This window comes from Juglans regia, chromosome 7, assembly GCF_001411555.2.
Source record: "Juglans regia cultivar Chandler chromosome 7, Walnut 2.0, whole genome shotgun sequence".
In the NCBI taxonomy this organism is placed as follows: Eukaryota; Viridiplantae; Streptophyta; class Magnoliopsida; order Fagales; family Juglandaceae; genus Juglans; species Juglans regia.
The window spans coordinates 39492492-39511165 of NC_049907.1; the positions used below are offsets into that span (position 1 = coordinate 39492492).

The 18674-nt window shown below is 35.3% G+C and overlaps 2 protein-coding genes across 3 annotated transcripts; both read right to left on the minus strand.

The window, feature by feature from the left end:
* Positions 1-628: 628 nt before the first annotated feature.
* LOC109021958 (low affinity inorganic phosphate transporter 1-like) lies at positions 629-3851 on the minus strand. 2 transcript variants are annotated; one of them, XM_019004712.2, is made up of 2 exons: positions 3548-3851; positions 629-2432 (listed from the first exon to the last, which is right to left on the minus strand). In XM_019004712.2, the coding sequence occupies exon 2, from the start codon at positions 2386-2388 to the stop codon at positions 817-819; it is 1572 nt and encodes a 523-aa protein (XP_018860257.1). In that variant the 5' UTR covers positions 2389-2432; positions 3548-3851; the 3' UTR covers positions 629-816. The 2 variants fall into 2 exon arrangements, with proteins under 2 accessions (XP_018860257.1, XP_018860256.1); XM_019004711.2 differs by having other exon boundaries at positions 629-2436; positions 3548-3795.
* A 5203-nt stretch (positions 3852-9054) lies between these two features.
* LOC108982074 (low affinity inorganic phosphate transporter 1-like) lies at positions 9055-13158 on the minus strand. The gene is made up of 2 exons (XM_018953348.2): positions 13033-13158; positions 9055-10930 (listed from the first exon to the last, which is right to left on the minus strand). The coding sequence occupies exon 2, from the start codon at positions 10882-10884 to the stop codon at positions 9271-9273; it is 1614 nt and encodes a 537-aa protein (XP_018808893.1). The 5' UTR covers positions 10885-10930; positions 13033-13158; the 3' UTR covers positions 9055-9270.
* Between the last annotated feature and the right edge of the window lie 5516 nt (positions 13159-18674).

The window sequence follows — 18674 nt, forward strand, 5'->3', positions numbered from 1 at the left end:
AGTTTAGGGCACGTCATTGCAAGTAAGTACATCCTCTAATAATTTTTTAGAATCTTAAAATGATTTATAGCTAAGTTGTCTTTTAAATTAGAAGAGAGGTACTTTTTTTTAATCTGTTTTTATTTTTACGGTTGTTTTTACAAAAATTTAGACAAATGAGTTAGTTAAAAGAGAAAGAAGAATGTCATGAAAATGATTTGATTGAATTAGAATTTTTCAATTCAAATTGAAACACTTGTAGTGTATAACATGTCCGGCTACCATTCAAGCAGAAACACTTATTTGAGATTTGTACAAATCATTACGTTATAAATTATTACTTGTGGCTCCAGCTCTTCATTCTTGTCCTTGAGGATGATTCTAAAATAGGCAGAGTAAGCATTCTCAAATTAATGACAGTATGATCTGCAACAAGCTTAGTTTAGCGAGCATACTGATCATAAGCAAGTTTCATGCTGTAAGATGAAAATAGAACATTTTACAAGCCATACTCGAGTCATTGATTTAAACATCTGAGGTTTATGATGCAAGTTGTAAATTGTTCGATAAAGCCTGTCAAATTATATTCGTGTTTCTACTAATTATTTGGGAACAAAGATTGAAATGCATAGCATTTAGTATTTTGAGATTGAGCTAACAGAACACGTTCATTCATACATTATTATTGCATTCTAAAGAAAAATATCATCACTATTATTGTGTTTGCATAAACATAATAGAAATCAAAGCACCGTTGGATATTAACATGGCTATATGAACCTTAGTAGTAAACATGAGGATCCAACTCGATCAAATCACTCTGGAACTTTCCTTATACTAGCTAGATCTTTCCTCCTCATTCTCGCCCGTCAGTTCCTCGAGCGATTTTCCCTTGGTTTCCGGCACCAATAACGTAAACAACATTCCCAAGAAGTTAATTCCTCCAAGCATAAGAAGCGAGTTCTTTACTCCAATACCAGGTGGGTATCCTGCGTCAGTCTTGGTCGGGTCCGTGCTTTGGGCAGCATACAAAAATCCGAAGGCACCAACGATGGCTCCAGCCTTTCCGGCTGCAGCTGATATTCCATGACAAGTAGACCTTAGCCTTGCGGGGAAAATTTCTGCTGGCAAAATAAACGTGGTTGCATTTGGCCCAAAGTTTGCGAAGAAGAAGGTGAGGGAGTACATCACAAGGAACCCAATTCGGTTTTCCTTCAAGGTCCAATGATGGTAAGGGATAGCTAGTGCAAACATAAAGACAGTCATGAAGAAGAAACCCATCAATTGAATCGTGAATCGTCCCAAAATATCGATGAAGGCCACTGTAAACCAATACCCAGGAATGAGACCGCACAAAGCAATAAGTGTTTGCGCTCTTGCAATCTTGAAAACCTCTTCAATAGCACTCATCGTCTGCGACGCCGGAATCCACCCAATAGCGCTGAAGATATCCTTTTGGAAAAGATTTTGGCTATAGAAGGCTATGTCCAACAAGAACCAACAAACAGTGGTACCGACCAAGTGAAGCCCGTGTCGTTTCCTGAATTCCTTGGAGAATAAACCGAACGAATTGCCTGGGTCTTGAGAATACCTTTCTGTCTTCTCCACTTCGGCTTCGAGCTCCACCTGTAATACCTTAGACATGTCTTGCGCGGCCTGTTTTGCGTTCTTTGCAACCAGGGCGGTATAACGGGCCGTCTCAGGCATTTTCATGCGCCAGTAGTAGGTGAGCGCGGCGGGGATGGCTCCGAACATTACAATTATGCGCCAAACGTAATCGGACTGTGATGGTAGGGAGGCTGCTGCATCAACCTCGTATGAAGGAGCATTGTATGCGTGATCGAAGGCGGTTGATACTATAATAGCAACAATCCCACCAGTCAAATTTCCAAAGCCTTGCATGGCAAAAACTGCAGCGATAAAAGCCCCGCGAGTCTTTTTGTTGGCATATTCAGACATGATTGTAGCTGAAAGGGGATAGTCACCGCCAATGCCAAAGCCAAGCCAGAACCGGAAGAAACAGAGCGTGGCCATGACACTCTTTGCCGAGTGCCCGAACGAGAGCCCTGATGCAACTGCGCAAAAAACCATGAGAAGTAGGGTTATACCATAGACCCTTTTGCGGCCCAGCTTGTCACCGAGCCAGCCGAAGAAGAGCTGGCCAGCTAAGGTGCCACAAAATGCGACACCAGTCACAGCATCCGCTACGTTGGGAGGCAATGTTCCAGGCTTTGCTGAGCCTTCAACTGTGTAGTATATGCGGCCGAGTAACTTGGTTACAAGGGAAATGCAGAAAAGGTCATATGCATCCGTGAAAAACCCCATTCCGGCAATCACGATTGCCGTGAAATGGTACCATTGGGTCTTTGCACCATCTAGTGCATTAAGCACTCCCAGTTCTCTGGCCATGGGCAAAATTCTTCAAATGTCTTCCTCCAGCACTCCCTGAAAGTCTTCCTTGCGTATCAAGAAAATAGTTTCAAAATCATTGAAAGGGAAGGAATAAGCGAATGCTAGCTATTCACTACCTAGAAAAATTGTCTTCGGCTCTGCTTTTCCCATTTTGATATCCTTTCAGCAGAATCCACATAAGATAAGTTTGGTCAAATAAAGCGTTTCGAGTAGCTTTCCGTTGGCTCAATTTAGTTTTTTAGAAAACGACTGGAGTTTAAATGGGGATCACAATACTCGTTGATTTTCAAACAAGGTACTAGATATTTTCCTTTCCTTTTTTTCTTTTTATTTTTTCTCGACCAGGTGATCAGCAACTACTTTTGTGGTCATAGAGGTTACTCATAAACATAGTACATAGTAATAAAAAAAAAAATAGACAGATTGATAAATGATTTCAACTACTAGATGGAATGAACAGAATGAGTTCAGGAAATAGGATGCTCCGATCAGGATGTTTTTCGAGCAACTTGCTATACTAGTTTTGCCATGCTTCAAACCTGTGTTGCAGATCTTGAAGTGGATAAGGCCAGTACCAGATAAAGTAAGGCCAGTGCAAAATCCAGGCTAGCTAGCTTATGTGGTGGGATTGTTAGCTGGCTTCTCTTCCTGCTGTGGGCTTCTTTGACATTTCCTGATGTTTGGGATGAGATCGAGGCAGTGTATGGGTGGTTACCGTTTGTCTGTTCAATTCTCCCATGTCCAGTGGGAATTCAAGCATCCCTGCCCTGGGATGCTTAGTGAGACGTCCAAGTGACAAGTACTGGTTGTGTCAAAGTGGTTTTGCCGTGATTGATTGGAAAAGAAATTAAAAATGAAAATAAAAAAAGACTGTCCTTTTTTAACTTCAGAAACTTGATTGTATGAAAGATGGATGCCACCAGCTCACCAGCTATTAAAAAGACTCATTATTTATTTGGGTACCAGCCACTAAGCCAGATAGCTGATATATACTACACTTCATCAATCTGGAATGAAAACTCTACCTCAACAGTTGTGAGAGAGGATGAGTTTATCAGGCTAGTGGCCATACAAAAAAAAAAAAAAAAAACTGGGGACTAATAATAAAAAAGAGAAGTTACCAGAAAGTGATATGTATATGCTAGTTATGTTATACCTGACTAAAAGAGTACTGCCACTTCCAATTAGCAAGAAACTTGTTAGGCTTCTGCTTTCTTGTATCAGGGAGAAGGGATGGAAATCTGATTGTTGCTGGGATAGTGAGGAGTATTAACAGAGAGTGGACCAGCTTATATAAAGTGCACAGGATCCAAGAAATTAAGAATCAACTCAGGCATCTAGAGGAGCATATACCACGCAAAGTCATAAAATTGTATGGAAATCAAAACCTTTTGTTTCTCCGACTTCTTAAAATTGACTAGGATGTTTTTTAAGTCCGCGGCAACGTTTTCCAACTTTGCATAGTGTATTTCTCGCCCATAGAAAATGGACACCTGTGCTTGCTTTCTTTTCAAATGAAAAATGTGCGACCGGTTGAGTCGTGTCAAACGAAGCAATAATAATAATAATAATAATAAAGGAGTAAACGGTCTCTCATTTCACGTAATGTGTTTGTTAGAGATTTATTTATTTATTCATTAAGTTTTCTGGGTAGCGAAGGGGAAGGGCAAAATTCATAATACATGGTTGTTAGATGTGGGGGGATCGAAGTCATGACTCATGCCATGGATGGTGTGTGGTCAGCAGCCGAAAAATAGAGACAAGGAGGAAGAGAGTGGGGGAACCGAGGAGGTAATCTAGGGTGTATTCGTACTGATGTTGACTGAGAGAGAGCCTAAGGCCAATATTTATGAGTTTATTTTCTTAGTTTTCTTTATCAATGAAGTATTTCTCTATTTTTACTGTATATAAAAGTGCAAATAGAGATAAACAGTATTTCTATCTAATAATTTTTTTTTTCTCATTTTGTCCCGCTTCTATTTCCGAAATTTGGTTTTGTCCCTAATATATTAGTAATAAATTTGATATTAATAACAATGTTGATGTTCTTATTAGTAAAATCTCTTATAATTAAACAAATTTAGTAATTTTATTAATATGATTATAAATTTGTGCCAAAACAAATGAATGGGCTATTTGTTAATGCTGTTCGTGAGACATCAACTCGAATGTTTTAAATATCTCCTTTAAAATTTGTTATTTTTATAATATATATTTTAAAAATATCTGTATATAATTGTGACTTGATTCTTTTAAGTCATTTTATTATAGTTATAAACATTATACAGATTATATATATAATATGTTCTAAACAGATAAAAGGTTCTAAAAATATAGATAAAATTATTTCTGTTTATAATTAAAAATTTAAAACAGGTCAATTGGGCAAACTTGTCGCGCACGTTGCCCTTACTAGTTTTTTTTATAAATTTTTAATAAATTCTGTAGAATACATTTTACAATTTGAATAAGAACATTTCCAATACGAAACAATTAAATAACTGGAAATGTTTAATTGGAATCTAGAATAAGACAGAGGGCAGTATGAAAAGAATGGCAGCTTTTTTTTTTTTTTTTTAATTAAAAAAACAAACAAACCAAAACAAAAACTTCCGGCCGGTTTCTCACTCTCACAAATTCCAGCCGGCAGTGCAGCATCACAGTATAAAATTCAACAAAGGATCGTGCTACAGCCCCCGCTGGGGGCTCCCGCTGGGGGCTCCCGCTGGGGCTGTAGTGTATTTTTGTATGTGTTTTTTTTAAGTTGTTTTTTATATAATTTTTTTAATATTTTTTAAAAAATAAAATAAATTTAGAACATTATTAAAAATACTTTCTTAATCAAGAAGTAAAAAAAAAATTATTAAAAAATACTTCCTTAATCACGAAGTAAAATAAAAAATCATATAAAAATATTTTATATTTTACTTCGTGATTAAGCAAGTATTATTTAATAATATTATAAATTTTTTTATTTTTTAAAAATATTTAAAATTATTAAAAACATTTACATAAAAAAAAAGAATTAAAAAATACACATAAAAAAATACACTAGAGCTCCAGCGGGAGCCCCCAGCGGGAGCTCTAGCATTTTCCTTCAACAAAATAGAAGAAAAATGATAAATTTACAATTATTTTAGAACTATTACGAGTAATGCTACTTACAATTTTTATTAGAAAATTGTTCATGCAAGCTTACGCAATCTTATTTTTAAAATTTTTTAAAATTATAATAATATTTCTATTAAAATAATATATATATTTTTTTCATTTAATAAAAAGTTTACATATGCACTCTTCGAATAAGAACTGCAAATAGAATTATTCAACTAGTATACAACTCAGGTAGTCACATAAAATTAAAATTATATTTTAATAAAGTGGCATAATTATATTAATAAATTTAAAATAAGCTATAAACTAATCGTAAAAAAGTGTAGGTCACAATTCTTCATAATTATACAAAACAAAATCCAAATAATTTATATTTCAAACTAGGCAGACTGGACCTATCAATTCAGCAATCTGGTTCGTCTCTCGATCGATAAATGTCTGAAATATACAGTTAAATTCCGGCAGAAACCAAAATTTGATCCAACAGATTTATTTTTCTATTCTACTCATATATTCTTAAATTTTTAGTAGAGGGAGCTTAGAGGTTGAGAGAGATCTTCTGCCAGGATATACAATAGAAATTAAGTAACATTCTATAATCGTTGAGAGACTCTAAAGAAGGGTGCAAATGGTGGAAAACGGTAGGCGCTTTCTTTGGGTAAATATTAATAATAACCTAATCATACCTTATAAATTGAGAAGTATTATGTCTACAAAGATATATTGTAGAAATAAATTTACAAATTAATGATGTGTTTCGATACGATATAATACGTTAAATTTATTTTATAATAAAAATAATTTTACAATCTAACGTATAAGATTGAGTTACACTAATTTATCTTTAAGATATTTAATTGTATGTACATGATATGCTTAAAATTCCTCTCACTCGCATTATCCGCACTAGTTATTGACACGTTTGTGACCTTTCATCCATAAACTAAATGAAATTAATTTCATTCACGTCATTTATCTGATTAGACATTAGTTGTGCCTCCCTCCTTGACTTTGAAACTTCTTTGTTCGCACTGTCTCCATAATTGAAATGCCAAACTTTTTATTTTATTATTATTTTGTTCACATTCATACGGCTATTAAATATATAATAGTGATACTTGATCGGTTGATCTCGTATCCCATATACCATTCTCCACTCTTTTGGTTCAAACAGAGAGTTGCTCTGTTTTGCCAACATTTCGAAACAGACAAATATACTGTGAAGCTTTATTGCCTTATTGGGTTTAGAAATAGTTTCATTTCATTTAATCTCATCTTATTTTATTTTTTTATTATAATTTTTTTAAATTTTTATATTAAATATAATAAATAATTCAATTTTTTTTTAAAATTTTAATTCAATTTTTTTAAATCTTAAAATAATATTTTTAAAATATATTTTTTTAATTTTTATCTTTCTTTTAAAATTATCTAATCTCAATTCTAAAACCAAACGAACTCTAAACAACCACCTCATCGAGGAAGAAATCGAAGAAAAAAAAAAAGGCTAACTGAAGTAAATTTCTTTCTTCTTCGTCATAACTGTGGTTAAGACATGGTTAAGACAAGGAGTCAAAGATGAGAGGAAGACCCTAGACTGAAATGATGAGAAAACCCAGGCAATCTCGAGGGGAGGACGGGTCAAAGAAAACATCAATCTAGACGAAACTCTGAAGGACACCTTGTGAAACTAATGGGAAATCGTCGCATAAATCAGCATGAAAAGACAGACTTGTTTTACTGCAAGTCTGCAACGACATTTTGGAGTTCAATTTTAGTTTGGTTTGTAGTTGTACTGTGACACAACATATGTACATGTACTTTCCACATTCTTTTTTATTCTTAGTTGCATTTCATTTATGGTCAATTGCAGTCAAAATTGTACAAAACAAACTTTTAGAAAATAAAAACCCTATTTACAACCGGCTGAGTGAATTTCACGCAATCGATTGCATAAAAAATTTATTTCTTTTCACCTTCTCATTTCGTTCTCTCTCTTTCTCTTTCCTCAATCAATTTCTCTCTCGAGCTCACTAGAAAATCACTTTCGCTGTTTAACCTCTCTCTCTCGAGACTCATCTCGCCGTAAACGACCCAGAAACCACAAACAACCCTCATCATCACAAAGTGATGCTCACTTCTGAAAATCCACCACTGCAAGGCCAACCCACGAAAGCCCTTCTCACGGCAAACGAGGCTCACAACCCACGGTTATGTAGCGCCCAGTAGCTTTGCGGCGTCACTCCAACCCTTGCGGGCATCCCTGCTTCTAGTCCCTCTCCACTGCCTGCACCAGGCATCCGTAACAGACTTAAACACCACCACCTTTCGAGCTAAACCAAACGTTTCAAACGTGCACCCACCTCGCACCCAATGTTCTCCCTCTCTCTCTCTTTTCTTCTCTGTGAACCTCACCGTAGCCACCTTGTAACACCACGATATACAGCCTGCTGCAAACATCCGTAACGGACCCACCGTACGTAAGAACCGCTGCGTGCTTTTCCATAGCCAGCATCAGGAGCCATAGAAAACCACAAGAGAAAACCTCCACCATTACACGACTTCCACACCCACAACATTACTGCACCATGCACACGATGACAACCAACGGCCCATTTTCGCAACCGCACACCGCTGTCAAGCCATATCTTTGCTACCAGCATCCAAGCGGAGGGCCACCACCTCACGGCTCCTACAGATAGTCTTCCAGCGCAAGTACCGCTGCATGCAAGCCTCCTCCTTCTCTGTTTTTCTACACCGAAACAGAGCAACGTCACCCCAAACTTAAGAGCAAGCCGCCGCATGTCTACTCCTCTGCGAACCACCTCCCACCTCCAAAACATGCAGGACACACGACGGAAGCAACCAGTCGCTCCTAGTTGCCCCCTCGGCCCAGCCTCTCAGTGTCATCAAACGGGAATCAACCCTACTCACACGACAACGCCACCACAAACCGCTAACCCCGCCCGTTGACCCATACTCCTCAGACACCATCACCAATGTCCGTCGAGAGTGAAAACCAGAGCTGCTCTGTTTTGAGGCCTTGGAGGCAGAGTATCGTCGTCCAAACCGAGAGCTGTTTCTTGCCACAGTTGGGCACCAATGCAACTGTCAACAGCAACAGACGACGTCGGAGATCAAGGACGGAATGCTTTAGCTTCACAGGAACTCTCTGGTTTTGCTTAAGGAACGACGGCCACAATGAGAAGACAGACCCATTTCAATTTCCCTCATTTGCATATTTTGTTTGTTTTCCACGTTTTTTTTAATATTAAAATATTAGCTGATGTGGCAGTGCCATGTCATTCTAAATATGTTTTACGTTCTTAAGTTTTCAAAACTAAAAGTCCTATGTTATAGACTTATAGTTAAACATTTTTTTGTGTTTTTTTGGGGAATGGTTGGTTGGCTGGCTTTTATTCTTTTTCTTGCTTCTAATGTCTTTCGTATGATGCTTGATTTTGAATAAATTTGAGTGGAAACGGAGTAGTTCATCTGAGTATATAACTTCAAACAACGTCCGAATGATTTTTCGAAACAAAGTTGAGATACAGGTCCAAGATCATTGAGTACTACTACATATATTACGAAGCAAAGGAAGTTAAATATTGCGCTTCCGGATTTAAGTGATCACACAAACTAAAACAAAATATCTACATTATTATTGCATTGCAATATGAAGTTACAAAGGAAAAACCACAAATGAAAATGTGACATTATAAGAGCTTGAACTATTGGATGCTTTTTTGGGTAAACAAAACGAAATCACAGTGGAACAGTCCTAGCACCAGCGGTCTGCTCGGAAATATCACCGTTTTCGTCTTCGTTCTCTCCGGTCAACTCCTCCAACGATTTTCCTTTGGATTCAGGCACCAAGAACGTAAATAACATTCCCAAGAAGTTAATTCCGCCAAGCACAAGAAGTGAATTCTTCACACCAATTCCAGTAGGGTACCCAGCGTCTACTTTCTTCGGGTCTTGGCTCTGTGCGGCATACAAGAACCCAAACGCCCCAACTATAGCTCCCGCCTTCCCACATGCCGCTGATATTCCATGACAGGTAGACCTTAGCCTTGCAGGGAAGATTTCCGCTGGCACAATAAAAGTGGTGGAATTGGGACCGAAGTTGGCGAAGAAAAAGGTCAAGGCGTAGATTATGACGAAGCCAATCCGGTGTGACTTTTGAATCCAGTGATTGTAAGGTATGGCAAGTGCAAACATGAAGACAGTCATGAAGAAGAATCCCATCAATTGGATTGCAAACCGTCCCATATAATCAATGAAGGCCACCGTAAACCAATACCCAGGCACCGTGCTGAACAGTGCAATAAGTGTTTGCGCCCTTGCAATCTTGAAAACCTCGTCAAGCGCACTCATAGTTTCTGACGATGGAATCCATCCAATCTTGGTGAAGATATCCTTTTGAAAAAGATTTTGGCTGTAGAAGGCAATGTCCAACAAGAACCACGTAGTAGTGGTTCCAAGCAAGTGAAGGCCATGGCGTTTTGCGAATTCCTTGGAGAATAGGCCAAAGGAATTGGATGGCTCCACTGCAAGTCTGTCGATTTTCTCCTCTTCAGCTTCAATATTCACTTGAAGCACCTTAGACATGTCTGCCGCGGCTTGTTTTGCGTTTTTGGCGACCAGGGCAGTGTAACGAGCTGTCTCTGGCATTTTCATACGCCAGTAGTATGTGAGGGCAGCCGGAAGAGCTCCAAACATGAGAATTATGCGCCACACATAGTCAGATTGGGATGGAAGGGAGGCCGCTGCATCGACTTTGTATGCAGGAGGGTCGTATTTGTTATTGAATGCGCTTGAAACTACCAAGGCAACAATCCCACCTCCCAAAATTCCAAACCCTTGCATGGCAAAAACCGCTGCTATAAACGCCCCACGAGTCTTTTTGTTGGCATATTCAGACATGATTGTAGCAGAAAGGGGGTAGTCACCACCGATACCAAAGCCAAGCCAAAATCGGAAGAAACAGAGTGTGGCCATGACACTGTTTGCTGAGTGTCCAAAAGAGAGCCCTGAGGCAACGGAGCAAACCACCATGAGAACAAGGGTAATACCATAGACCTTCTTGCGGCCCAATTTGTCACCAAGCCAACCGAAGAAGAGCTGGCCGGCCAATGTGCCACAAAGTGCCACACCGTTAACAGCATCAGCCACATTTGGAGGCAACGTGCCGGGCTTTGGTGCGCCTTCTTTAGTGTAGTAAATCCGGCCGAGTAACTTGGTAACGAGGGAGATGCAGAACAGATCGTATGCATCTGTGAAAAAGCCCATTCCGGCAATTACAATTGCCGTGAAATGGTACAATTGAGTCTTGGCCTTATCAAGTGCATCAAGCACTATCAATTTGTCTCCAGCCATGGCTGGAACTTGCTGCTTTCAGTACTAGTCCTCCAACAGTACTTGCCTGCATTTCGGGGGGAAAAAAAAAAACCTTCTGTAATGGCACGTCTATGATATCAATGAATTCGCCTCAAAAACTCAAAAAAAAAAAAAAAAAAAGTTTTAACTTTCCATCCAATGATCATTAGCTTAGTTTTCAGCAAAAAGTAATAAGAAAAAATACAAATAAGAACAACTTTTACAAAAATTAAAACAATAACTATCATTCAAAAAATTAGTTTAAAACAAGTTTTCAACTTTACTTATTCATTTCTACAAACTCTAATGCAAAAAAATATTTCAAGAAAATTTTTATTTGAATTTTCATATTTGTTTTTACAAAATCCAATAAATAATACATCTCTAAAAAATGATAAAAAAAACAGTCAAACATTGTCAAGATTTCTCTTATCTGAACAAGCCTTAATAATTCTCTATACCGATATCGAATGCTCCAAATCCAATAGACAACTGGGGCCACTAGGCTGTATGAAACTTGTTTGTCTATATATTCTTTCCATTATATGGCGATAATTATGACGAGAGTATTTTTATTCATTGAACCAATCGGATCTTTGCCGAAGTTTATTAATGTTTTTGTCACCGATGAACAGATAACATTTAAACATTGATGATGTATTCGTGTCCTATTCCTTTCTGTTGTTATCCATGAACTTTGATAAATTCAATGGCGATTGGCGAACACATATCAATCAATGAAAGGAGAAAAAAAAAAAAAAAAAAAAAGAGGGAAGAAAAAGAAAAAATTGGCATGCTGACTTCTCAACAAAATACTTGTTTTTTCTTCTTAACAATTGATGGATGAACAACTACTAGCTCCACACTTGGTTATATATATATTTAATGAATAATTATTCTTCGATCGCCCTTGATCTCTCATTTAATTAATTATTTTGGTCGATTTTTTATCTTTTCCATCCCAACAAGGCAATGATACCAACCATGTCACTGATAGTGACAACTTGGGTACAAAAATCCGCGCGCCATTGGTAATATCTCTGGTGGAAGAATGATAAACCTCGAATTAAAGACAGAAAAATCACGTGGCTGACCGGACCGGCTTGCAATTTGCAAGGCCACCCTATCAACTAGCTCGAGAAAATAGAGAAATAATATTTATAATCGTAGAGTACGTAAATATCACGTAATTTAAAAAAAATAAATAAATACGAGATTTACATAAAAAAAAATTAATTTTTTAAATAATAAATCTCACTCTTTTTAAAAAAAATTACAAACTCTTACACATTCAATAAATATACGTAATATTACTTGTGAAAATATCAAGGGCTGTACAAGAGTTGCATGACTCGCAATTCCAAATTCAGAGATAATCCAAGCATCGTCAATAACTTGATCAGGACGGTAGGCAAGCAATTATTGCAAAACTACATATATTGGCCAAGAGAATTACTAATAATTAAATACTGAAACTGACCATTCAAGAATATATGAAATGTAAAGAATTAATTTTGTAAAATACCAGAAAAAAGATGTATTTCGAGAAGATCAAATAATTAAGGAATTTAGCTAGACTGTTAGAATCGAAAGCAATAGAGCTGGCTCGTACGTGTATTTTACAAAATTAATTTAAACTTCCAAGCAGGTTCTGACGGCAGAGGAAAGGAAGGAAACGTCTCCCTCTTCTATGGCTTATGTTCATCATCATCTACGCTATAAAGATCAATATCTAATCTTTTTGGCCTATGAATAAGATCCTTCCATTATTACGATGAAAGTCTCTTAAGTCGTTGACTCTGAATGGATGTAAAAGAAATTAATTGCGTGCAGATACACTAAATATAATAACAAGGAATGATATTGAAAATAAAGGTCTTGGCTTATAAACGACTTAGATGAGAGATTTCTCAGGACAATCATCTTCAAATGAAGTACTGTGGCCGACTACCATGACTGCAATCATCTTTAACCAAAAAAAGTGTTGTAGTATCTAACTAAAGTGGTCCTGATAGATATACATCCAATAAAACCAGTTCCAACCATCAAGGAATTTCGCTGGTTTCATGCATGCACCAGTTCTAAATTAGAAAGCTCTCGTCATAACATTAACCAGAGAGATAGAGAGAGAGAGAGAGAGAGGCTGACCTGCTTCTTGAGGAGGAGACCAGCAAGGGAAGAGAGAGGTGTTAACGTGTTGGGCCGGAATGGAGTGCATATAGAGGAGAGATGCTAGTTATATAGTGTGCATGTGACCCCTTGGAAACCAGAATCAAGTCCAAGATCCAATGGCATATACCACCTCATCCGATTAATATAGTCAACGTTCTCGCAAAGTCACGGCTCACATTCTTGCTTCTATACTACAATGCGGACAGATAAGTTACATGCAATCATTTTTTACTTTAATATTTTTTTCATTATGTACGCGTACGGCTACAGTATTAATCGGCCTCTTTCGTAGCAAGTTCCTCCTTATTCTTGTCTAAGCAATTTTATATTACGGGATGGCAATCCACCATACGTAGTAGTACTACTGCTAGCTGCTTCAGCTGCAAGACCGCTCTACCCTCGAGGATATCCATTAATTAGGCACATATAATAAATTAATAGTTCGTTATAAACGAGGAAAAAAAAATTAATTTACTTAGATGAAGATACATTTATATATATAGATGGATAATTTGATTTTATAACTACTTTTATAACTTTTGTCATAAAATCATATTCAAATTATATATATAAACCTATTGATTGAGATGAAGCCAATCGGCGTGCGTAGAATTAATGTTGATGACAATCCAAAATTGTAAATTTAAAGTCCAGGAATACAAGTGAAATATATATATTGACATCTTGCCCTGAGTACATCGTGTTCAAGTTCTTAATAATTATTCATTCACCGCAAGTGAAGATTTTTTAATAAATCTCCCTCTCTTTGAATCTCCCTCTCTTTGAGTCTCACTCACTCTCTGTATCTCCGATTCTCTATCGTCATCGAAGACTCCACTATACCGTCGCCATCATTCCCACTACGCCGTCGTTGTAACCTTCCGTCTGCATCTCCGTCACCCAAAGTAAGAATCTTGGTTAAAGTTTTGATTTTTTGTTGATCTATAGAACGGAAATTGGATGAATGATGGAGTTTAATTGGAGATAGAGGATGAGATTGTGTTTGTGAATTGTGTGCTGTGGAGACTTGATTGTGCATGTGTTTTTATGATTAATGAACTGATATGTGTGAATCTGTTCTGTGATTTTGATTTTTGTGGGTTTGTAATGTGTTTTGAATCTTGATGATTGAATACGTGATAGTGAATCAATGATAGTGATTTTGTGGCTAAATTAATTCAGATTAGAATCTTAAATTAAAACCCTAAATTAATTTAGGGTATTTCAATCTTTGCGCACGGGCAAGCATAAACAGAGCATATTGCAGGAAGGGTTAGAAAAATCATTGGTAGATTATTTAATGAGTTTACCATATTGCTGGGTGGTAATATTGCAGCACCTACACTTACCCTCCACCAGTTCCAGAAGCCGAGGTTGGAGCAGACCTCCTTCGTCCAGAGTTCTACAGAGGCATAGTCAGAGATAAATAGATATTTGGCAGCGGAGCTTCAACCATTTTCATAAGAGTTTGATATATTAAGTTGGTGGAATGTGAATGCCGTGAAATATCTCGTTCTTAGAGAGATAGCCCGTAAGTTTTTGGCCCTCCCTATTAGCACCGTAGTCTTAGAGTTGGCCTTTAGGACCAGAGGACGCATATTAGATTAATTCTGAAGTTCATTAGCTCATACCATTGTGGAGACTTTGATTTGCACGTAGAATTAGATCACGGAAACTCCAATTCATATTCCAGATTTTCTTGACTATGAGAAAGACAATGTTGAAGAGGAGGGTGGTGATTAGTCTAGATCTGGTAATCATGAGACTTGAATTTTATTTTCTTATTTTAATTTATTTATTTTCATTTAATTGGTAGTAATTTCAAATTTAATTATTATAGCGATACATGAGACGGCGTCTACAGCTACCTCCGATGCAGTATGACTTTGAGTGTATTGGACCCACCATTGCCATGGTTTGCACAATTTGTCCCTTAATTACTTTTTGCATTTATAATTTTATATAATATTTTCGTATCTAATTATTTTTCTTGTATGTTTTTTTAGCTTTTATATTCGCAATATGCATATGCCGAATCATAATCCTAAGGACCCAATGATCTATGTTCATCTTCATCCCAATGACCCAATCTCATATTGGTTAGTACTTTTAATATTTTGTATTTTAAATTTTTGTTTCATATTTATAACTTTTTAATTCTAATTTGTTTTATTTTTAACTTATTAATATTGCAGGTTTTATAACTTATTAACTTTATGACCTCGATTTTCAGTCTCACAATAGTCGACACAACTCAGTGAACTCACCGACATCCCAAATTGATCAAATTTGAAATGTTATGTTTTTGTTAATTTACATATAATTGTAATGTTGTTACAATAGTTAAAAGTACAATTTGTAATATTTCCTATTTTTAGATGAGTTTGTAATATTGTAAATTTGTAATAGTTTATTAGTTTTCTTAATTTGTATAATTGTAATAGCTTAGTACCTTAGTGATAATTATTAATTAATACTTAATAGTATTAGTTGAAACTTAATATATAGTTAATAGTTCTATCCATATAATTTATTTTCTATTTTTATTTTTTAAATATATTTATTTTTGTAGTTAAATTCTGAGTCTAAAATAATCCAAAAACATATTCTGAGCCATTTTAGACCTAGATAATTGAACTGGGGGGCAGACGGATGGAGGTCCACCCCCCACCCTGGACAGCAAATAGGGCATGCGGGGGTGGGTTAAGGGAATAAATTTCCTACCCCAACCCCAGCGGGGGCGGGTTGCATCCCTAGCTATGATTAGAAGTTGCATGCCTTAATTTGGAATTAGTTAAAAATATTGGTGGGATTTGTGAAGGAAAATACTAGTTTGACAGTTAAATTTGACACCTCATTTTGATATATTTTTTAATTTTAATTTTATTTTTACTTAATGGTTAAGACAATAACTATTAATGTATTGATATTTTTTTGATATTTTTTAAAAATATTTTAAAATAATAAAAAAATATGTAAAAAAAATTAAAAAAAGATTAATTTCAACTGGCAGTTACTTTGAGCGGTGCTACTCATTTGTGAATTAGAGAAACTCAGTACTTTTGGGAAAGCGCCAAAACTTTGTGATCCCATGAAAACAACCCTCCTGGTTTTCAATGGCTAAAGACTCGATCGATCTTAATTCATGTGGCGTGGAAACAAATCTTATAAGGTTATTTTATTTTAAAGGCCAAATAATAGTTTCACATTAACTTTGTGATATCGTCATGGTGATATTAATTTATGCAGCCGGCAGTGGCAGACAATGCTGTGGGAGGCAAGGACAAGTTCCAGGTGTGGATTAAGCCTCGGACCGGACAAGCATCAATGCCTATATTGTGAACGTCTTTGATACACACCATTGATAACTCATCTTCCATGATTTACTTTTGGCGTGCATGCAGTATGATATTCTGATGACTTTAATTTATCATTTTCTTTAACGTAATATAAAAAATATAGTTATTTGTTATATATTTATTTAATTACCAAATATTTAGGTCTAATTTATTTTCATAAATCATCTCATTTCATTTAATTGTTATAATTTTTTTAAATTATCACATAAAATATAATAAACAATTCAATTTTTTTAAAATCTTAAAAAAAATTATATTTTAATAATATTTTATTTAATTATTCCATCTCATCTTTTTGTAAACAAATGATGCCTTAATGTTGACTCAAGTCAAGAAAGAAATTGAACAGTGGGTACATAAAGCTTATTTTCGCTCTCAATTAGAAATGGGTGATGCTATTATATGTATGTATGTATATATTTTTAGAATGTGCAGTTTCCATTTATTCATTTTAAAAGAAAGTGAAGAATTCTACTAAAAAAAATAATTTTTATCATTAATTAGGTCCCAAATTTACACATATTTTTTTAAAGAGATTAGTATGCAACAAATGCACACTCTAACTCTAAGAGTACTGTAAATATAATTTATCGTTAGAAATACGGTATGCTTGCTTGTAACGGGCACATGATTATGATCCCTATCTAAATGATGCACAAGTACTCCGTCTCATGACTCTGTCGCACATTTTGTGCGATTTTAAGGTCAATTGTCATGCACAATGATCACCCAATAAATACTGCGGACTTGGCGTTTACGTACTCTCGTGCAGACAATTACAAGGAGATTTTACAATAAAATCCACATGGCAATCCTCAAAATTTAACATGATTGGCGGCAATATTCCCGAAACTTTCATTACAGAATTAGGAAAGGGTATTTATAGGCTTCTATTCTATTACTATTCAAATGTATTTTATTTTATTTTTATTTTTTTATCATTTTTTTTGAAATATTTGTTTAACATCTTTAATCACTAAAAAAATTAAAAAAATATATATAACTTTACTAATACTCACTTTCTTAATTATTAAGTAAAATAAAAAAATATAAAAAAAAATACAAAAAAAATAGTAGATAATAGTAGTAGGGTAGTAACATTATCATTATTCATTAGGAAAATGATCACATCACATGGGCAAACATCAAACAAATCTCACCATAATGAGCAATGATCGAATTCCACTATTTTGGGTTCTATTTAAGGAAGCGATTACCTTATTATATAATCCCATATGTCCTAATTGCAAGTCTCTGTTTTTTCTTTTTTACTTCAACACATAAGTACTAATGGTCAATTGGACCTTAAATTTCAGTTTTAATTTGTTTTTTACCAAATACTAATTAAGAAACTAATCACTGTTAATTCAGTATTTCTTATATATATAACTTGCATATATAGCTAATTCATTTGTGTTGACTTAAAGCTTTATCCACACGTATTTCTTATATAATAGGTTAATTGCGTTATATCTATATGTGTTCTCTAGGGTTGAGTCTTGTAATTACTAGTTGTTCAGGATCATCACATTTAATTAAGTTTGGCACGTAACTTTATGATGAAAGGAATAAAATTCGGTTTAATTCATTTTCAAATATTCTATTAATATATATATGCAGTCACTTTTGCATACTATTTGTGCATTCCACTAATGTGATTGGCTGCGTCTTTTTTTTTTTTAAATATAAAATAACTCATTTGACCAAATACATTAGCGAAATGCACAAAGAATACGTAAAAATGACTGTATATAGCATAACTCTTTTTTTATATCAGCTAAATACAAAACGTTCATTCTTTTTGCAGTCAATTAGGAACGGTTCTTGTTGTTATACTGTTGGCGTTATAATGGAATGTCACATTGAGTTCTTAAACTAATCTAAACAATAATGTCATCTTCTCAGGTTTCCCATTAAGCAAGGCAGCTTTGAATATACAACATTGATTTCCTTAAAAAAAAGACAAAGGAATTTGCAACCAAGTTGACCAGAAAGGTAATGTTTACTTGGGAAGATGAGATGATTTTGGAGATTTTCATGATTTAACAACATTTTTTAAGAGGTTTGATCAAGAGTACTTTACCGGTTGAAATTATTGAATCCCAATTTCTAAACATATCCATTAAAATTCTATACAATATATTATCTTCTCATTTTCGTCTTATTATGTAAATTGTGACATATTTATCACTATTGAATTATGATTTTTTATTATCTAATGATGATATATGTATCATATTTTATATAATAAAATAAAAA

Bases quoted from the DNA above. Each gene is read 5' to 3' on its own strand.
- LOC109021958 (XM_019004712.2), bottom strand. From the start codon at position 2,388: ATGGCCAGAGAACTGGGAGTGCTTAATGCACTAGATGGTGCAAAGACC.
- LOC108982074 (XM_018953348.2), bottom strand. From the start codon at position 10,884: ATGGCTGGAGACAAATTGATAGTGCTTGATGCACTTGATAAGGCCAAG.